Source organism: Acinonyx jubatus, chromosome C1 (assembly GCF_027475565.1).
Source record: "Acinonyx jubatus isolate Ajub_Pintada_27869175 chromosome C1, VMU_Ajub_asm_v1.0, whole genome shotgun sequence".
Lineage (NCBI taxonomy): Eukaryota > Metazoa > Chordata > Mammalia > Carnivora > Felidae > Acinonyx > Acinonyx jubatus.
Window position 1 is genome coordinate 83,072,405 of NC_069381.1, and position 22,788 is coordinate 83,095,192.

At 37.4% G+C, this 22,788-nt stretch overlaps 2 protein-coding genes across 11 annotated transcripts in view; one reads left to right on the forward strand and one right to left on the reverse strand.

Moving 5' to 3' along the window:
• SNX7 (sorting nexin 7) overlaps positions 1-22,788 on the forward strand; it is a 239,168-nt gene that overhangs the window by 188,114 nt on the left and 28,266 nt on the right. For 6 of the 9 annotated variants that reach the window (XR_008295069.1, XR_008295070.1, XR_008295071.1 and 3 more), the window contains one exon: positions 15,969-16,035. The exons of the other annotated variants lie outside the window; for them this stretch is intronic. The gene's annotated coding sequence lies outside the window, so the exon portion shown is untranslated. The remainder of the gene's footprint in view (positions 1-15,968; positions 16,036-22,788) is intronic. 9 annotated transcript variants of the gene reach the window in all.
• PLPPR5 (phospholipid phosphatase related 5) overlaps positions 20,623-22,788 on the reverse strand; it is a 123,885-nt gene continuing 121,719 nt past the window's right edge. For both annotated transcript variants that reach the window (XM_027058517.2, XM_027058516.2), the window contains exon 6: positions 20,623-21,723. In XM_027058517.2, coding sequence (XP_026914318.1) covers positions 21,691-21,723 — 33 coding nt within the window. In that variant the 3' untranslated portion in view covers positions 20,623-21,690. The remainder of the gene's footprint in view (positions 21,724-22,788) is intronic.

Below are 22,788 nucleotides of genomic sequence, written 5' to 3' on the forward strand. Positions count from 1 at the left end.
GATGAAAAAGTTGATGGTTGTAAGAAAATTTGTATCTTTAAGCTCTGGGTCACACTTAGTGCTTTCACTGGGAGGGGAGACGGATGCCGCCTGAGGAAACATCAGATTCATATCTACTCTTATGCTCTCCTTGAAGGTATACTCTTTGAATGAAGTGGTAGATTTGTTTTGTTTTGCTTTTTCTCCTTTTTTTGGTCTATAGGGTAGTGAATTTTATTTTCTCTCTTCCTTTTTCTTTTTCTCACCTGAGTGCATGGCTAAGGGCATTTTTCACAAGCTTAATGTGTGGGTTGGTCTCCAGCTGAGTATATGGCCAGAGGCCTGAGTAGCTAAGTTGGTTATAGCATAGAGTTACCCTTAGTTCTTCTATAAGCTAGTTTCTTTTCCTTGGTTACCTGACCACAGACACCATTCTGACCCTCATTATATATTATATTCAAGTGTTTCTGCATGATATCAATAGATGTTTGACCAGAGTCTGAAAGGTACAAGGGTCTGGCAAAGTCAGAGAGGGATGAAAACAAGTGGTCTTTGAAGATTTGGGACTAAATATTAGATTGTTGGGGAAACTATTAAAAGATAGATAATTAGATATGAACATTTATCTGATTATGGTAAAACCACAGTCTTAGAATATTTATTTGGGCAACATTGTTAATGGCAAAATGGGCATGAAACTTAAAGTAAAGAAATAATTGGAAGCCTACTGAAATGGGTAAAAAGGAATGAAACTAACTAGAATTGATTTGGTAAAGGGGAAGAGCTGGATTTATGAGACAATTTTAACATATAATCTATAGTTCAGTTATTGAATATATAGTATGCTGTTCAAGTACAGTGAATGGGCCAAATTAAAATAATGCATTAGAATACTAGTTAAGGAAGAATGCTGAAGGAAAAAAAATACACTTCATACATTAGGTTATTGAGAATCATTATCTGATGATATGACTGGGGTATACTGGTGGCTCAAATGCCAATAAACTAAAAAGAAAGCAGGGAGGTCTGTAATAAAGAATAAACACACACACACACACACACAAAAACCAATATAGAAAAGTGAATATGTAACTCAGAAGAAAAGCAAGGTTATTCTAATATTATTCAGTATCGTCAATTGCCAGGACTGCCTCAGGCATTTACATGAACTTGGAAAAAGGACAGTAATCATTATTAATCGAGGATGCCATGTGACATGTTGCTTCCCCCACAGTCTGGTAGAATAATGTGTCCTAACATAGATAGTTAAAGGTCTCAGAGAGCCAAAGGCTGCATGTGTCTTGAGAAAAACAACTAGAGAATCATTATCTTAGAGTCACAAACAACTGCTAGCATTGGATACACAAACATTCGTATATAGCCTAAAGTGGTTTAGAAGTTTTCTCATAAAAATCTGGATTTCTGGCTTCTCTTGAAATATTGGAAGATCCAGCGACTCAACATCAATGGCAATAACTGATAGGAACTGCACATTGCAGCCACCAGCCCTGTATCTAGGCATCCACCCCTCATTTATACAATGTAAATATATTGACACAAAGACCAAAGGATCATTCATTTTTATTATCTTCCTAGCCTTGTAGGCATTTGAGTTTGCAGTACTTGATTTAAGTTGCAAATAAAGTCACAAGTGCCAGAGTATTTCATATCTGGATCTAATAAAGGAAAAGCAATAGGACCCCTAAGAGAAGGCTAAAGGACTTGGGATTATTTATTTTGAAAAGTACAATGACAGATTTCCAGAAATGTCTTCAGTATGAAGACTGTTATGTAGAAGAGAGGCTCTCAATTGCCTTAGATTAAGTAGATTTTATTATGAGGACCTATCTAAGGCAAAATTATCAAGTGATCAAATTTTATTTGGGGCCAAAAAAAGCCACATTTGCCATTTTCCTTTTCTTTCTCTTCAACATTGAACGATATCACCAGATTGTTTGATCTTTATAATATCCTCTATAAAATTTGCAGATGTGTGTATTTACATATTTATAAAATATCTTCTTAGTAGCTAAGAAGAATGGAATTTTATAATTATTCCCGGATTTAATTGTGAGGTACCATCTAGAGCTTGAGGTTTAGATTTATTATTTCACCAAATATTTATTTAGCTTCTGGGGATAAAGTAGGTTCGAGGTTCTTTCTTTCTTGAAGCTTAAATTTTAGTTGGGAAGACAAATAACAGATACATCATAAAAATAAACAAATAAATGATACTGCAAATTGGTAAGAGCTATGAAGCATCAGAGGGTGGTGGGGAGGGAGAGTGAGTAATGGCTGAGAAGTTGCTGTAGAGAGGCAGGTCAGAGAAGGCCTCCTGGGAGGGTGACACTTGACTAAAATTGAATGTTAAGGAGTCAGCTTGGAGTTTGTTATTTTCTGGACAATGAAAACAACAAATATAAAGGCAAGAAGGACCTTGATATGTTCTAAAAGCAGAGTGAAAGCAGACAGCAGCAAGTGATTATGACTGAGGTATATTTCTGATCTCAGATTTCTTATTGTAAGATGAGGGACATAATAGCTCTCTCACTTGGTTGTATTAGGATTAAATATAATCAAGGATTAAATATTCACCCCTAGGGGCCATTTCTGTGTGATTGCGGAGCTTCCTGGGAGAAAATTCATTTGGGTGGAAGGAATAAGTACACATGCTTCACCCAGTAACAAATGCCTCCTTGTATATGAGAGGAGAGAGGTTTCTCTTTTTTTTCCCCAGAGAGAGAAGGAGAGAGAATCTCAAACAGGCGCCACGCCCAGCACTGAGCCCAACACAGGGCTCGGTCCCATGACCCTGGGATCATGACCTGAGCCAAAGTTAAGAGTCAGATACTTAACCAACTGAGCCACCCAGGCATTCCAGAGGAGAGATTTCTGAACACAGAGTGGGAGTAAGCCAAATTCAGTCCCATATCGAATTCATATCTGACTACTGTGAATTATGTGGAATTATGTTGGTGGTGGGCAATAGGACGGGGTGAACTGGAAGCAAAAAGTTTAAAGTGCTATTTACTTTCAACTTCCAACTCTTCAAGATATGGGAACACAAGCCAAATGTTTTGAGGTCCTATGAGAAAATGCAGATCTAAGAGGTTTGGAGAGTCTTTCTGTGTATTTCTGCAGAGAACACAGCTGGCTTAAATGCTTTTTTAAAAAATCTTTATTCATTTTTGAAAGATAGAGAGAGACAGAGCACAAACAGGGGAGGGGGACACAGAAAGAGAGGGGGACACCGAATCTGAAGCAGGCTCCAGGCTCTGAGCTGTCAGCACAGAGCCTGACACAGGGCTTGAACTCACGGACTATGAGATCATGATCTGAACCAAAGTCGGATGCTTAACTGACTGAGCCACCCAGGAACCCCTTCAATGCTTTGACTTAAGTAGCAACACAGCTGGCAGGAGACAACACTCCCGAGAGGCTGCGAAGTCAGGTGGATGAGATGGTTCCTGGTGGATGTGGCGCTCCTCAGCAGAGGTCACTGTAGCCCCTGGTGTCACTCAGCTGACACCTGTTGATGCCAGAGCCCCCTAAGGAACAGCATGGTACCCAGGAGATGATGTGGCAGCTGACCGGAGTGAGGTATCAACATTACTGCCTTGATGTTGTGGCCAGACCATCCTGGCAAAAGAGGAAAACAATGAAAAAACAGAGAGAGAGAGAGAGAGAGAGAGAGAGAGAGAGAGAGAGAGAGAGAAGACAACTATTTATATAGTGTGATAGAGTAACTTTTAGCAGAGAGAGAGAGAGAGAGAGAGAGAGAGAGAGAGAGAGAGAGAGAAGACAACTATTTATATAGTGTGATAGAGTAACTTTTAGCACATATGAAATGCACCCTGGAGATTTGCAGGGAAACTTGGGAATTGCATAATAAAGGGCTGGATATCTGAATATGGGTGTAAGAGACAGGAAAATGTGTGTTTAATACTAATGCTATGCCAGATATACAAGAGATGCCCCTATAGAGTTGCCAGATAAAATACAAGTTGCACAGTTAACTTTGATTTTCAGACAAACAATCAATTTTTTTTCCTGTAAATATGTCCCAAATATGGCATAGGGCATACTTATACTAAAATTTATACATTGTCTGTCTGACATTCAAAGCCAGATGGGCATCTGTATTTTAGTTTCCTAAATCTGGTGACCTTATGCCCATAAAGCAGTATTTGTTTTAATGAGGCACTATAGCTTGAATAATTGCTCCTTACTATTTGGAAGCCATTATCCGTGTAGCAAACTTCCCAGCAAGCTTATTGTAGTTGCATTAAAAATTATTTACTTAAAACACAGTGCCACCTAGCTGGGACTTGCTATTTAACTATATCATACCCCTGTTACATGTAAGCAGTCGCAATCTGCCCTGTATTTCTATACAAAACCTCACAAGATTCTAATTCATTACCTACTGGGAGAAACCCCTTGTATCTAATGGGCATTTTTTTCTTGGCCCTCCCAGCCCCCATCCCCCAATCAGACAGCCAACCAGCATTTCTCAAGTACCTAAAATGAACTCAGGCTAAGAGCTTACTTTTGAAGGAACGACACAATTATTTATTAAGTTTTGAAGTGGAGCAAGTTGTTAGAAGAAACAAAAAATGCCAGGGAGGACCTGGTGAGGGACTCTAGGCAGCCTGGGTTGTGAAGAAACTAAAAGGGAGACATGGAAAGAAACTTGAATTTTTGTCTTCTGGGCAATTTTGTCTGATCAGTCCTGGCTATGGCTCAGGATATACTGGCTTTCTACGTCTGTCTCTAGAATTAAATTTTCCCCTCCCATAGTTGACGTAATGTCATCAGAGTAAATCACACTGCTGAGATTCTTGCTCCTCTGGTAATGGGGAGGAGAGATTCAGCGGATTCCTAGCCCTGAGAACATGGTCCCCTCCCTATCCACTCTGTGTTGCCAAGTTAAGCTTGCTTCTGAAGCTGCATCCTGGTTCAGTGAAAATGCATTTGGTGATGGATTAGCAAAGTCTGGGTTGGGGGAGGGGCTATAGATGGTGGGAGATAAAGTTTGGCAACTTGGACCAAGAGGGATTTATCATAATGCTACCTTTAAGGGTATTATCGTGACCTATTTGTTTAGGGCAAGAATAGCAAGAAATAGGCAAGTTTTCAGGCCAATGTCCCAGGACACTTGGCAGATCTTGGAGTAGGCTTATCTCACTGACAAAAGCAAATGGAAGTGAGAATTGGTAGCTCAGGGCAGAAGGGGCCTGGGTTCACCCTACGGATGTAAGGAGAACTCCCAGTCTATGTGCAGAAGAGCAGGTTTCCAGGGCTGGCAGAGGGTTGGTGAACTCATCCATTGTTTTCAGTGTACGTGTATGAGAATCACACAAATAGGTCCTTGCTAGGCTGTGCTAGAAAAAGAAGCCTCGAGGGGACATGGAGGCCAGATAGAGCATCTAGTTCTCCAGTCCTCCCCTCAGCATCCTGGTCTACATTGCTGATCGATCGCTGGATTCTTTCCTGCCTGCACAGCCTGGATACTGCTTCACAGCCTTCACTGAACAACACTGGTAGCAATTACTAAGAAATTGGGCTGGATTTGACTAATCTGGTCTGAGACCAGATTCTGAGATAGCACAATTTCCACACCAAGTTCAAAAGAGTGAGGCTAACAACCCGGCTCTGGGGCTGAAACAAAGATTGGAGAAGAGCTGAAGTTCAAGGACAAGGATACAAGAAGTCAGGGCACAGGCCATCTCCAGAGCTTCATGATTCTGTCCCCATTAATGCATCTTGAGACTATTAAAGATGGAATGCTCTGAATAAAATGCCTACATTTTTGGTTCTGGGTTAAAGGGGACCTTATACTATCTGACATTTTGAGCTCTTTAATTTTGGATCAGTTAATATTTTACTATTAAAATGCACCCCCCCCCCAGGTCAAGGTATTGCTTGAGGACAAAAATGATTTTTTTTTTGGACTAGAGAATAATTGTGTACGAGTGTGCATTGTGTTTGAATTGTTCTTAAAATTCCTGCCATATAAAGGGACTCGTAAAATAGGCTATTTCACTTGCTGTTGTATATATCTGACTTACATCACAGAGTTTGTTTAGTATCTTCTGCCTTTCACAGTCATCAGCAAGATTTTAAAGCAGATATTGATTTATATGATGTAAATGCCAAGGCCTTTTGTCCTATCCTCTCCACCCTCCAACACCTCCCTTCTGCACACCATGTCCCTGTACACCCTTCTGACTCATTTTCACAAATGCTGACTGTATTGACTCCATAAAACATGCTTCTTACACTTACAAGTGGACCTGATTGCCTAAAACAGGCGACACGATTGCTTCAAAAATGAGCCCACTCTTTGATCTACTTTGTCAGGATCTGCCTGTGCCTAGCCTAGATTTTACACAGTGGTAAGAGCAGAGAATAAAGCTAGGGTTTGAGTTTCAGTATTGAACCTTAGTACCAGTGTTACCTAGAGTAAGGTATGAAATGTGTTACTTTCCTTATAACATGGGTGATAATAATATTAATAATAAAAGTGATTTGTAGGGGTAATCCATGCACAGTGCTGGCACACAGTGATCAATAAATGTTAGCCATTTTGTTATTATTGTTTTCTCCATCCCCTCCTCAAAGATACCATAACCTTCTCAATCCCCCACGTGCTCCATTCTCTGCTAAATTTAATTCCCTACAACCAGTCTGGATTTGGACAAGAGATATTTCAGATATTCAACCCAGACTTTTAGGGGCAGTGATCTGCTCCTTCTTCCTTCTCTCTTTCCCTTCCCTTCCTCTACCTCCCTTTGCATCTTTCCCTTGTTCTCCTCCCTCCCTTCCCTCTTACTCTCTTTTCCTCTCTTCCTCTCCTTTCCTTTCTTTTCTTCCTTACAAAACACATTTACTAATGGCCTATCATGATCCATGTTCCATCCCAGACATTAAGAATAAAATGGTAATGAAAAGTTATCTTATTTTATAAAGATATAGTGAATTCATACTTTTGAAGTGCTTTAGAATAGCCTGACACGCAAGTGCTCTGTTTGTTAAGTAAACCTGGGTTTCTGCTTCATTCCCAGTGTCTGATCTTAATCTTGTATTTCCACTGGTAATCAAATTCTTGTCTTGATGCTCATGTTTTCATGCCTATTCACATCCAAGGAGAAGGATGTCAGAGGCACACTCCCAATATCCCACCTAGCTCAGTGGTTTCTGAACCATTGCCCTCATGGTAGATTTACTCATTGGCAACTGCCTGTTCATATCTACCATAACAATTACTCTTGAATCCTGTTCTATTGGACTCTTCTGAGACAGACTAACATATTAGATTACCCCTTATTTTTTATTTCCCTGCTTTTGAGGGGTTACTGTATTATTACCTATCAGAATGGCATTCTATCTTGGACAAGCACTAGCCATTATGTCTGCTCCCTCAGCCCCCTAACTTCAGTCAGATCCACCTTGTTGCAGCCCACCCAGTAAACTCTGTTCCTTTAAAGAAGCATGAAGCTTTTCCTCTTTTTAAAGAAATCAAATATCTCTAGTTCTTAATTGATATGTAGACTAATATACATAGAAAGGCTGCCAAGTGAACATTATTCATAATATGAATAACTTGGGGTGCCTGGCTGGTGTCTGACTTCATCTCAGGTCATGATCTCAGGGTTCATGAGTTCAAGCCCCAAGTCGGGCTCTGTGCTGACAGCTTGGAGCCTGGAGCCTACTTCAGATTCTGTGTCTCCTCTCTCTCCGCCCCTCCCCAACTCATGCTCTCTCTCTCTCTCTCTCTCTCTCTCTCTCTCTCTCTCTCTCTCTCTTTCTCTCTTTCTCTCTCTCTCTCTCTCAAAAATAAATAAACGTTAAAGAATAATTTGAATAACTAGTAATAGGCAATACATGAAGTCAAAGTCTAAATAGTAAGGAATGTGGATTTCATCTTCTGTCTATGACTTTTAGTTAGTTCAGCAAAGAAGATGCACTGACTAATCTCTGAGAAATATTTAAAACAAAACAAAACAAAACATTATTTTTAAGTTTAAACTTCATTTCAGAATACCTAGGCTTACAGAAAAGCTGTGAAGATGGTACAAGAGAGTTCCCATATACCCACACCCAATTTCCCCTATTATATTTTTTTAATTTTATTTTTATTATTTTTTATTAATTTTTTAATGTTTATTTTTGAGAGAGAGAGAGAGAGAACAGGGAAAGGGACAGAGAGAGAGGCAGACACAGAAGCAGGCTCCAGGCTCCGAGCCCCGATGCAGGGCTGGAACTCATGAACCATGAGATCATGACCTGAGCCAAAGTCCAACGCTCATCCAACCAAGCCACCCAGGTGCCCCCAATTAATTAACATCTTTCATTAGTATGGCACATTTTCATACTTAAAGAACCAATAGTAATGCATTCTTAACTGAAGTCCATACTTTATTTTGATTTTCTTAGATCTTACGTAATGTCCTTGTTCTGTTCCAGATCCCATCCAGAATACCATATTGCATTTACTTGTCCTATTCCTTAGACTCCTCTTGGCTTTGACTGTTTTCCACACTTATTTTATTTTTGATATCTTGATAGCTTTGAGGAATACTCATTACGCATTTTGTAGAATGTCTCTCGATGGACATCCGTTGATATTTTTCTCATGGTTAGTGTAGGTTAATGGATTTTGGAAGACCACAGAGGTAAAGTGCCATTTTCGTCACATCAAATCAAAGGTAAATACCATAAAATGATTTAGGATTGTTAATTTTGATCACCAGGCTGAGGTAATATTTGTCAATTTTCTTAACTATAAAGTCACTCTTTTTCCACTTTTTCCATACTGTCTTCTTTGGATGAAAGTCATTTGGCTTAGTCCCTACTTAAGGAGTGTGGAGTTATACTCTGTCTCCATGAGGGTGAAGTTTCTACCTACTGGGGTGCCATTTCTTCTAGGCATTCTCTTAGCTACCAGAAATCCATAAGGGAGGTTGAGGTGAAGCGGAGCAGTTGCAATGAAGAAACGCGTGGGTTATATATATACCAGTTGGTAGTGGAGTGTAAGGGAGGTGAGAAATTGGTTGGAACAAGTAGTAAATGGTAGAGTGGAAGTGGTAACCTGAAGTGGAGTCTCAATCATCCACCAAGGATCCTGGGCACGTTTGTAGCTAAAGTCAAGAACCCAATGACAATGAAGAAATTCAAGACATTGGATGGGGACAGACAATTGATTAAGGAAACTAGATTATTTTATTTGGAGAGTATTGGTAAAGTGGCAGTATTTTGTTATGGTTTTCATTAGTATTCTCTGGGGAAACATGACAAATTAAAAATGTCAAAAGCAGTTATTCATAAGCCATTGAATAATTGTTTCTACCTTTATTTTTTGTAATCAAAGAGATTTTTGAAACATATAATGATAGAATTTATATGGTACACTTCAACTTCTTAAAGCACTATCACATTATGTCTCTCATTTTACTCTCAGAACTGTCCCATGAGGTAGGATAAATATTTACTTTCATTTTGCTAATAAGTAAATTGAGGGACAGAATTTACGTGGCTAGCCTCAAGGTCAACATTTGAGTAGTGAAAATAAAATTAAAAGTTGGGTTTCTTAACAGTCAAGTTTGTATTCTTCCCACTGCCTGTTCCAGATTTTAACCTGGGTATTAATGACAGCTAATCCTCTGTTATGCGAGCTGTTCTGTAGCTGTTCTGTATGTTGTAAGATGTTAAGCCATATCCCTAGCCTCTACTCATTGGATGTTAGCAGAATAATCCCCTTCCTTAAGTTGTGACAATGTTTCCAATTATTAGATTAGAGTGCATAGATATTAAGATTTCAGTCAAGATCAAATCCAATGAGTGGGGAATCATTGTTCTCCATGGCTTTTTTAATCATAATTTTGAATCTGTTATTTAAACAATACTTTAGAAGTACTTGTTAAACATTTGATAAAGGTAACAAAATGAATGAAGTACATTTTTTAATTAGTACAAATTTATACATTCTAGACTTCACTTTTGCATGTTTTCTTTTAATCTTATGCATTTTTTACATATATGATTTTTACATCACATAATTATAGGGTATAATTTGCATCCTTTTAAAATTATATCATAAACATTTTTCCTATTGCTACATAATGTGCATAATTATCATTTTAATTACTACATAATATTCTATATAGTTGGTAAGTCATACTCCATTTAACCATTTCCCTATTGCTGCATATTCATGTTGTTTTTGATATCACAAATAACACTGCAATAATCATCTTTGTGATTATTAAATTATATTACTTTTGGAGACAGATTCATAGGAATGAAATTACTGAGTCAGGGTTATGAGCAATTTAGTGGATCATGAAATGCATTGCCAAATTGCTTTCCAAAGGAATTTATACTGCCAGCATAAATGTATGCTTGTATCAGTTACATTGCATCCTTGCCAGAATTGGGCATTTTAATCCCTTTTCTATGTTTTATAATTTAATAGTCACAAAATTCACTTTGAGTCTTCTGTTGTTGTTGCCAATGATCTAGGGTGCTGGGGGAAAAGAAACATTTCTTGGGTACCTATACTTGCTATGGACCATGCTAGGAAATTTGTACTCATTGCCTAAAATATCGACCTTAACTTTTTACTCCAGTGTCTCTCAGTAAGCTTTCCCTCCTTCACTTTTCTTCGTAACATTTATAAGTATCTGAAATTGTATTACACATTTACCTTCTTCTTTATTTTACTAACTCCTCCAGTAAAATGAGAACTTGTTAAAGGTGGGGGTTTTTGTCTTGTGTGTTGCTCTCTGGAAAAGTGCCTGGCATACAGAACTCATTGTTGAATGAAAATATGAAGGATTTAATTAGTTAATCTTAGTTTATGATCATATCAACCCTGACACATGGCCATTGGGACTGTTTACAGATATTTGGTGCTGTTTCTTCTTTCTGAGTACTGCTCCACTCTCTCATATTCAAACAATGGTTGATTTGCTTTTGCCAATGAAAAGTGAATAGAAGTGATGTGTGTCTTTTGGGGATAGACTGTTGAAAAGCCAGGCACACTCACCATTGGTTTCTTTCCTCTCTGCCAGAGTGAATACATATGTTCCAAATAAAATCTCCTCTGCCAGCCTGGGTCTTGCTTTAGGTTGGTCATTAAATAGATCAGAGCCTCCAAGTGACCCTTCAGTGGGCATGTATGAACCAGAAACAAACAGTAATTACTTCGGGCTGAGATTTGGGAGTTGACTGTTTGGGTAGTAAAATTTAGTATAACCTGACTGATACAGAGGTTAGTAGTTTATATAACATGGCCTAAATCATAGAACTGGCAATGGAAAAGCAAAGATTCAAGACTTTCTGTCTGCCTTGTCCACTACTGCAGAAAACCGCAGGCAGTAAATAGGGTATATTAGTTTTTTAGGGCTGTATACTACCAACTGGGTGGCATAAATAAGAGAAATTTATTGTCTCACAATTCCAGGGTCTAGAAATCAGAATCAAGATGTCAACAGACTTGGTTCTTTCTAACGGCTGAGAGTGAGAGTTTGTTCCATGACTCCTGCCCAGCTTCTGCCAATTTGGCGACAGCCTTGGAATTCCGCTGGCATGGAGAAGCATCACCCCAGTTTCTGCCTTCATCTTCACATGGTATTGTTCTCTTTGTGTGTATTTGTGTCCAAATTTCCCCTTTCTATAAGGACACGAATCCTGTCAGATTGGAGGCCCACTCTCCTCCCATATGACCTCATCTTAACTAATTATATCTGCAACTACTCTATTTTCAAATAAGGTTACATTCTGAGATACTTGGGATTAGGACCTCAGGAAGTTAATTTTAGAGGGACACAATTCAATCTAGAATAATCAGAACAGAAGAGCTTTCTTGGTCTATTATCCAAAATGAAATTATATACATACAATGTATATATACAGTAATATTTATTATTATTATTATATTTAACATTTATTTAATATTACTAGAGTAAATATTTTATGTTTCTGTACTTTATATGTATATGAATTATGTATGTAATATAATATATGCATCATCATATAATTGGCACATGCTATTAATTTATTTCAGGGTATAAACAGTATACAACAATTCTGTAACTACATCTAGATTAACCTAGATAGAAGAGAAGTTAGCTTACTATTCTGCTATCCTTCCAGTGTTCCTGGAAATCTGTTGAATTAGAAAGAGGCAGCAATAATGGAGGAAAAAAATGGAGTTGAAAAATAGCAATGCTATCTTTTTAAAATATATATTGTTAAAGTGAACAATGTTAGAGTCTCAATTGATGGTGGCCCAGCTGGTAAGTCCATATGTCTTCAGCATTTTGAGATTAAGACCAAGTATTCAGAACAAATATAAAAGCATCTGAAATGGTATGGATATGATCCCAGATGCTGTCACCATATGTCTTAAGAATTTCTCACTTAAAAATACCAGGTCTATATTATTTGGCTTATCTAGTCTAACATACAAGGTGATCTTCCTTAACACAAAGCACCAAATCACAAAGAAAGCAATCTGGCTAAAACAGCTTGAAATTTTCATAACATTGAAGTTTTACATTCAATCATTGCAATTTAGGATCTCAAAAGTTTAAATTTCATTTATAATCAAATTGTATTAACATTGAACCATGCACTAAAAGCATTTTCTAAGAGAGCAAATGTAATTATTTCACATCTATTTGGGTTCTTGCAGATCCTGCCATAAGATAACATCTGGGAATCTCAGGTTATGCTTTCTTACTTTCAGTAGTGGGGAAAAAGTACACTATTTTAAATACACTTACCCACAACAAATATAGAATCATGGCCCCACTTCTGATGACCAGATGAGTTTAGTTTGAACCATAGAAGACCATCTGAAATCAGTAGCACAGCAATTAAGTCAGAGTAGCAGCAGTGAAAACATTTATAACAAAGCCTATACATTTTATCTTATGAGAGAGGAGTAGAGTCCACTTCATCCTAATTGACTTAATTTTACATATAATAACACCTTTCTCATCTGTGTTCCATTGGCATCCTTCAGTTACTCAGTAGGACTTAATTATAGAAGATGAAATTTTAACGGAGTGGATAGCTGTTATGGACTGAATTTGTCTGTCCCCCAAATTCATATGTTGGAGCCCTGAACCCCAAGGTGACTGTATTTGGAGATAGGGCCTCTTGGGACATAACTAAGGTTAAATGAGGTCCTAAGAGTGGGCTGTATTCTGATAGAACTAGTGTCTTTTTGAGAAGAAGAAGAGACACCAAAGCTGTTTTTCCTTGCATGCACACAAAAGAAAGGCCATGTGAGGACACACAGAGAAGGCAGCTGTCTCCAATCCAAAGAGAGAATCCTCACCAAACACCACTTTGATCTTGGGCTTCTGGGTCTCAGAACTGTGAGAAAATTAACTTCTATGGTTTAAGCCACCCAGCCTGTGATCCTCTGTTGTAGCAGACTGACTTGACTAATAAATACAATAGCAGACTGGAAGCAGGTCAGAAAGTTGTTAAGAGAGATTTCAAGACAAGAAATAATGAGAATAAACAGCAGAGGGCAGAGAAAATTATAAGGTAAATAGGAAAAAAAATAAATAATCCTTAGATCAAGGAAACAAACCTCCTATATAACTTCATAACTCTTCATAACTCCCAAGAGGTTTACTTTATTAGAGCACCAAAAAATGATTCATGCTCAAAAGGCTAAGTGGGTTAAATTATTTATATTTATGTACTAAGGCAGAATATATGCAATATAATTTGGAAAGATTATAGTATTAAGCTTGAGTTCTTTAGAAAAAAATCACTTTTCCCCCACTCCCTTCTATTCCTTCTAATGAAGAGTCTGTATAGCTGAGATGGCACTCTAATACAAATACATTTCTATCCTTTCATAAGGCCAATATTTCTTAATTTGGCCATAGAAAGCAAGTGACCAAATAATTACAATAAAAAGAGATCTATATAGGGGCACCTGGGTGGCTCAGTCAGTTAAGCAACTGACTGGCTCAGGTCATGGTCTCATGTTTGAGGGTTCAAGTCCTGTGTCAGGCTCTGTGCTGACAGCTCAGAGCCTGGAGCCTGCTTCAGATTCTGTATCTCTCTCTCTCTCTCTCTTTCAAAAATAAACATTGAAAATTTTTAAAAAGAGATCTATATAGTAATGAATACGTATGAGACCATTATAATGTTGTGTATTAATATAAAGCATAGATAACATTTCTTTCAAAAATAAAGCTTTAATATATATATTAGGGATTTTATACACACACACACACACACACACACACACACACACACACACACACACAGTATATATATCCTGGGGCACCTGGGTGGCTCACTCGGTTAAGTGACCAACTTCGGCTCAGGTCATGATCTCTCAGTCCATGAGTTCGAGCCCCGCATTGGGCTTTGTGCCGATAGCTCAGAGCCTCAAGCCTGCTTCAGATTCTGTGTTTCCCCTCTCTCTCTCTCTCTGTCCCTCCCCACTCATGCTCTGTGTCTGTCTCAAAAATAAATAAACATTAAACAAAATTAAAAAAAATATATCCCTGTAAAGGTCTCTATATGCTTCTATATATAATATACAGCTTATATATGTATACATATACATGTAGACAAGTAGTCTTTACTTTGTACAGAAGTGTGGGACCATAAAAAATAACCATGCAACCTGAATTTGTGCAGAAATATTTTTTAAATGCTTATTTATTTATTTATTTTGGGAGAGAGAGAGAGAGAGAGAGAGAGAGAGAGAGAGAGAGAATCGCAAGCAGGTTCTATGCTGTGAGTGCAGAGTCCGACATGGGGCTCGATCTCACAAACCATGAGATCATGACTTGAGCCAAATGCTTAACTGACTGAGCCACCCAAGAGCCCTTGTGCAAAGAGATCTTAATAAGCAATGGGGAAAGTTAAAATTTATCTTTTACCTTAAATTTTTTTGTCAAAACGTTAAAAACTTTCTTACTGCCAATTTTGAATATGTAAGAAATAAAAAATAACAAAACTAATATCTATTCAGTACACTGTAATTTAAAACATTAGAAACATTGAAAATAAATTTTTTATTTCTTTATTAAAAATTTATCCAGAACAGCTTGAACAGTGCTTGCCTTCTTCCTGTCATATTAACTTATGACATGGGAGTATTATTTTCTATGCCTTGGTTAATTGTCGTATTCCTTTCTTAGCTTGGATCAGCTATCCTTTGCAGCTTTCAGTGTTGTGAAATATCTCCAAGAGTACCTTTTATGTGAAGGTGGGTGTTTTTGTCGAGTCGCTTCCTCTGAGACATCTTTATCTTTTACATCACAAATTCTTCTCATTTTCATTAATACACTCACTTTCCCTCAACTGTTCTGGCTGTTAAAGCGAACAGTGTTCAGTCTCGGTTGATGGTGGCCCAGCTGGTATGTCTACATGCCTTTAGCATTTCAGTAGCAAAACCAAGTATTCAGAATAAATGTAAAGGTTTCTGAAATGGTATGGATCTGATCCCTGATGATGGTGGTGGTGTCGACATTCCCGGTCAGCTAAGTCTTCTACAACCATATGTATGTTTGATGTGCATTTCATTTTCAGCAAATTGCCTTTTCTTCTTTGCTGCCTTTCCACCTTTGTTGGCTGCTTCCTTCTTTTAATTATGCATTTAAAAATGTCACATGGAATTATCACAGGGAGACAAGGAATCAACACAGTTGCGTGCTTTGTTGTCTGTGCATGAACCAAATAACAAATTTGCAGTGACCATTGGAAAGCTCTAAAAATGTCACTGATGATCATCCATATGTGTACACATTGCGATCTGAGAACAAAAGAACTAGCAGCAATACTTTATGCAATAACTCATAGTTGTTATACCATGGTAACTAAAATTTGAACCCTGTTAATGGGGGAGTGGGGTTATTAAACTAAACAATGCCTTAATTTGGGCTGCTGTAACAGAAGACCATAGACTGTGTGGCTTAAACAATAACCATTTATTGTTGTAGAACCTGAGAAGTCCAAGATCAAGGTGCTGCAGATTGGTTTGAAGAAAGTCATCTTCCTGGTTTGCAGGTAGCTGTCTTCTCATATCTCTCTTCCTTAGAGAGAGAGGGGAAGACAGTTTTCTTGTCTCTTATGATAATGGCACCAATATCAAGAGGACTGTACCCTCATGACCTATGACTTCATGATCCAAAATCCCCATCTCAAAATAACATCACACTGGGGATCCAAGCTTCAACATACAAATTCTAGGTGACACAAATATTCAGTCCATAGCACCATGGTAACTGAAATTTGTGAAAATAAAAATTGCACAAAGTAGGTGAATACACAATACACATACACACAGTCAATCACTCATAACCTGGTTTTCAGTTTCACTTATTCTTTTTACTTCTTCAGGTTTTATTCTTTTGCTTCAACTTCTTTTTTATTCTTTCTGCTTATATGCTTTTCTTATTCTCTCTTCATTTTCTTATAAAATTATGACTACTTCCTTTATTACTGTCTACAGGAGAAGACCTAGAAAGTCTTTCTGGGAAAATCTAGAAAAGCTTCAGCAAGATCCCCATTGCTTTCAGTTAAGAACTGGGTGGGTAATTCTCTAGCCAGTTTATCACAAAGACATTTTTGGGGTGTAGTGGGTGATTGGTGACCAACAAATGGGTGACCATTTTTGCTCACATACAATGAGCTTGCTTTCTATTATTATTTGGGGGTGTCTTGTGGGTCTCTTGTTAGAAAAAAATCTTCCCTTAATAATTTCAAAAGCTCAGCTCAGGGGGGCACTGCTTAAACATTTTTAAGGTTTAGCTGTGTTGAGTTTATGGTATATTGAATGCTAAATGGCCCTTATTCTCCGCCCATCTTTGTATCCGCCTCTTTGCAATGTGACTTGCCAGCTGCTCCTCCAATCCTTGTATATGGGCTGGTCTTTGGACTTCCTTGGCCAACTAAATGAGATGGAAGTGACAATGTGTCAGTGCCTGCATGCTTCTGCTCTGTCTTGGCCCCCTATGTGAAGGACCTTAGCTAGTCTGAGGCAGGTTGAGAGACCAGAGAGAGAAAAGTTCCGTTGTCTCAAATGAAGCCACCCTAGACCAGCCTACAGATGACCCCAATATATGTGAGAATGTCTAGCCAAGGTCAGCAGAGCTACCAGTCTGGTCACGAATGCATGAATGAGCCCAGGTGAGATTAGAAAAAATGGACCCACTGAACCACAGATTTGTGAGGGGTAGCAAATGCTGATTATTATAGCACTTTACATTTTTTTAAATTCAGTAATAGGGGCGCCTGGGTGGCTCAGTCTGTTGAGCGACCGACTTCGGCTCAGGTCATGACCTCATGGTTCGTGAGTTCGAGCCCCGCGTCGGGCTCTGTGCTGACAGCTCGGAGCCTGGAGCCTGCTTCGGATTCTGTGTCTCCTTCTCTCTCTGCCCCTCCCCCACTCATGCTCTGTCTCTGTCTCAGAAATAAACATAAAAATTTTTTTTTTAATTTCAGTAATAGTCGAGTTATACAATGTTGTTTATGGAGGCAATTCTTTTTTTATTCACCTTAGCTGCTGCTGTAATCTATAAAAGTGTTCTTTGCTTAGTCCTGAGAGTAGGTAGCTGGCTAACCCTAAGGCAATTCTCCCACCCTAACTTTAAGCAGACCTCTTAGGGTAACATCAGTGTTGGTTCTGCTGAACTGTTCAATCTGAAGGGGCAGGGACCAGGTCTGCCTTTCCAACCACTGTTTATTTGGCATATTGCCAGGTATCTGGTGCACAGAATCAGTCACTATTTGCTGAATGAAAGAAGGGTGAAAGGCCTTCTTGAGTAAGAGCAGTACCTCTAGAGAAGCTTGATTGATACTCAAAGTGTCTCACTAGTTGGGAAAGATATTTCTTTCTGTATCTAATATCAATTTAAAAATATACCTTTTTTATCCTCCTGGGAAGAAAGGTTTTTTTCCCTCTTTCGTACAAGTGATAGCATTTCAGAGCAAAGTGAAAATGGACACACATTTATAAATGCAATAATATGAAGGTAAATAGGACACAGGATGGCGTTTGTGAGGGATAGCATCTTTGAGACGTGAACTTTTGAGTTTTCGTCTGAACACTAAAGGTAGTTGTGTGTCTACTCATCTATATTTTCTTACCTGGAGGTCTTTGTGAGCCAGTCCACAGATCTGAAAATGTCAGTCTGAGTTTAGAACTTAAATCCTGTAACCATCCATGGCTCATAAAGCTTGGCGTGGGGGGGGAAGACATAATTTTTTTTTTATTAAACCTTGACCATGTCCCAAGGTTTATCAGACTAAGAACCAGCTATAATCTAAAGTAAAGGGGATAGAGAAGAACATAAATACTCTTATTTTTTCTTCTTAAATGAGAATCACTCACTTAAAATTGGAAGAAATTTCATTCACTGATATTTTAAAAGAATCCAAAGTTCCAAAATTCATTTCAAAGCCTATGTCTGGCAAATTGTGAGAAGATTAATGTTTCTAAGGCATAAACAGAACCATTTGGTATATGTCCAGGGAAACTTTTTAAAACATGCAATCAAAATTTAACAAATGGTGCCCTAGAGACAAGAATAAGATCATTTACATCTATTCTTTAGCAACCTGCTTATACATAGGAGGCAGATTACATAGTAGATCGTATACCTGCTCAGTGTCCCAGATAGTTTCTAGCGGGTTCTGATTTGCAAATAAGGAAGTTGCTAAGAGAGCCCAGGATAGCCCACGAAATGTAGCTGCCCAGAGAACTGGTCTAATGTCAGCCATTGTTATCCCTTTGCAAACATTCTCCAGTCACTCTGACAATCTGACTTCCATCACATTAATAACATCACATTCTTTATTCATATACCCTTAAGAAAGAATTTACAAAAAAAAAACTTAATTTTTTTAATTTTTAAAATTTTATTTTAAAAATACAATACACAGCAGAGAATTATGTCTTCCCCTACTGCTCTTTCACAAAGGAAACTATGGTAAATGTAACTGTGATATTTGGCTAGGATAGATCCTGAGAAAAGAGAGGCCCAGTTAGAAGTGGAAAAGACAAAGTCTGTCAAAGAAGGTTCACCTCTCTTTTAACATAAAAGAGCCTTTTAAATGATCTTAGGAATCAGATAAAACATGTGCAGAATTTCTGCCATGCAAACAGAGACTACTAAAATTTTCAGGCTGACCAATTTATACTGACCTGGGCCCCAAGTAAGTAGAATAAAAAGATGTCTTTATCAGAAAAGTATGTGTTTGCCTACTTTTACTAAACTACATATGTACATATTTACAAATTAATAATTTCTTAAACATATTTTTCATTATTTTCAGTTATAGCATCATGGTTCAGGGCTCTTGGCCGGCTTTTGCCCTGTGCATGTGTAGCTTTTTATTCTCCCGGATTTCCTTCATGGCAGGATCATTCAATGTCCAATCTTGGGCCCATGACATTTAATATTAGAGATGACTTTACTCTGATCCTGGATAAAATCTGGGTTTCTGAGGAAATTATAACTCTTGCATTTGGACCAGGTTTAGCAAGGTGCAAAGACACAACATTTGCATATGAATATGTAGCTAAGGCTTCCAACAGGAAAAACATGCCAAATTGGCTACTTGAAAAACTGATTCCAGAACCGATAGAACTGATTTCACTCCAGAAATCTTACTGGTAATCCTGCCTCCAAAGACATTATAATCATCCTTTTCATATCCATTTCCTGTAAGTGAATTCCCCATTACTGTTATTGCCTAAAAAAGCCGTTGAAGAGAATGAAGGCATTCTAACCGTTTTCGTGTTTTAAATTTCCAACAAAGTTGAATTTCTATAGAAGTCTGAATTTGGTAGAAATATTGATTTTTTTCTGCCTTTGGCCCTACAAAAGTGGTTTAATTCCCCTAGTGATGGAAAAGAGCAAGTAAAATCTACTTGGGGAATAATGGACAAGTCTTTGGTTTTATTTATTTGCTGATTTCTGTTGAAATTACAGAGAAAATTTAAAGTTTATTTTCTTTAATACTGTCAAGGTTAGGAAGATTCATTTCAATCAATTAACTACTGCTCATATAAGACAAAGCTACCCAGGGTCACTTTAAAGATTGTGAAGTTATTGTAAAGGAGTACATTTAATGGTGTAATTCTAGCCCTGTCATCTTTCCTATATTGACGTGATCTCATCCTTCATTCCATATGCTCAGTGTGAGTATGTCCTCTGGGCCTCTCCTGTGGGCTGGGGTTTAGAGCACGGGGGTAAGGGTCGCAGGAGAGATATCTGATTTAGGTTTTGATTTTACAAAGGACCTCACATCTAGATTCTTGACATTATTTTTAAAGAAAAGTAAAACTAGGTTACCATATAATTGTATATTTGAAAAGTGTTCATTCTTAAAACATAAATATTTAAAATACAACATAGCTCTTGTAACTATATTTTGGTATTTCTTCATTTTTTTTTTAAACATAGGTAGTTGTCCAGGACTCTGAGAGGTTTTGATGTGTCCAAAATGATACAATAGCTGTGGTATATTTGAAATGAATGTGAGTTCAGGGTCAGAAAACCTGAATTTAAGTTTTAACTGCCTCCTACTAGTTGTATGGAATTGGGCACATTATTTACCTTGCCTTGGCTTTATTTTTCTTATAAACTAAAGCGATTTTCAATGATTACACAGGGTTACTGTAAGGATTAAATAAAATTATAAATGACAATGTACTTTGTAAACTATAAAGTACTATAAAAATGGAAAGTACAATGCGTTAACCACATTTCTGGAATTTATAGATTCTAAATTTCGTGTCAGAGTGTGGTTCCTTCCTGTTTTAAATTATGTGGAATCTTGACTAGTAAAAAGCCTAAGAATGGAGACTTTCACCCCTCTTGAGACGCTTTTATCAGTGGAAAATTGCTCAATATGAAGCAACCATTGCTGGATTTAGTCACTTAAAATATCCTAAATACTGCCTGCATTATTCAAAAGCTACAAGTCAACGATTAAATCACAACTGTCAGGAACAAAAGTCCAAATAAATAATTTTTAATTATGATACATTACTTATTACAGTAAAAATTGGCATTTTCCCCTTCAAAAGCAGAAGCACCAGTCTTAGAATGTATAGTATGAATGGTATTTTAAGTGAAATATAGCATAATATTATGTGCAAACATTATTTTAGTATAGAACATATTTTCTAAAAGTAACTTCACACACTGAAATCTGTTAGGATGGAAATAATGTCATGCTGAATAATAACATAAAACCCCCATGACTTTCAAAGTCCACTTCAAATGAAACGTGGTATACTGCTGAATAGGTATAAGAACTAAAAAAACTTAACTAGCCCCAAATGGAGGGATTTCTTATACAGTATGATTTGTGTAAAGGTTCTTTTCACATAGTCTCAGTGATTCTGTGAGAAACTAAAGTGAATGTTTTATTTAAGAATTAATTTTTTCATTCGGCCATCACATTTTATTTAACACCTACTTTGTGCGAGGCTTTGTTGTAGGTGCTGGGGATACAGAGAAGACACAGCCCTGCCCTTGAGGAGCTCACAGTCTAGTGGGGGAAACAGATAAGTTGACACTGATTTTAAAATTATAAAAATTATTAGACAACTTTATAAACTTCTTTTGTAATCAAACAAACTTTGGGTGTTATGAATGGATGGTGAAAAGGGACGATGTCCAATGCAGTGACAAACCGTCTGCTTCAATATCATGTGACTTCTGCAAAGGCGGTGATGTGGTTCTGAAAAAGAAGAAGGAATTACAAAATCAGAGTCCTGGGAAAGCTGGCTTTGTAAAAAATATAGTGCTCTTGCAAACAATCATTAGCTTAATATAAAATTGCAGCCCGGATATGTTTAAGTTGCAGAAACATACATTTAAGTTCTATGTATTATTGTGTCCATGTAATTGCTAATTATATATTTTATTCAATATTCTTAATTAACCAAATAGATTAATATTGAAAATTAACACTGAAATTTGGAGAGATAAAAATGGCAACCCCAGACACATTAATATTCTGCTCACTGTTAATGGAATTTTAATGCTGTGTGTTGGAGGTTCAGATTAATTGCTCCCTGTGAGACAGATGGAATACAGCAAATTGGTGAAATGCTCAGACTGAAAGGCTTATGCTGGTTGACAAAGATCTCCTTAAATACTTCATTTTTTTTCTAGTTTTATTCTAGTGTTTTCTAGAAATAATTGGCATACATCACTGTATAGCATGATGGCTTGATTTACATGTTGTGAAATGATCACCACAATAGGCTTAGTTAACATCTACCTTCTCATATAGGTACAACTAAAAGAAAAAAAGAAAAATTTCCCTTGTGCTGAGACCTCTTAGGGTTTACTCTCTCAAGAACTTTCCTGTGTATCATACAGCTGTGTTAGCCATAGTCAACATGTTGTGCATTTCATTCCCAGTACTTATTTACCTTACAGCTGGAAGTTTGTATCTTTTTACCACCTTCCTCCCATTCCCCCTCCCCCACACTCTTCACCTTGGATAGCCCAAATCTAATTTTTTTTTCCTGTGTGTGAGTGTAGTTTTTCTTTAATTTTTAAAAATTTTTTAGTTCTACATGTAAGTGAGATCATATGGTATTTGTCTTTCCTATCTGATTTATTTCATTTAGCATTATGCCTTTAAGTTCCATCCATGTTATCACATGGTAGGATTTCTTCATTTTTAAAGGTGAATAATACTCCATTGTATGCATATACCACAAGTTGTTTACACATCCATCCATCAATGGGCACTTAGGGTTGTTTTCATGTCTTGGCTATTGTAAATAATGCT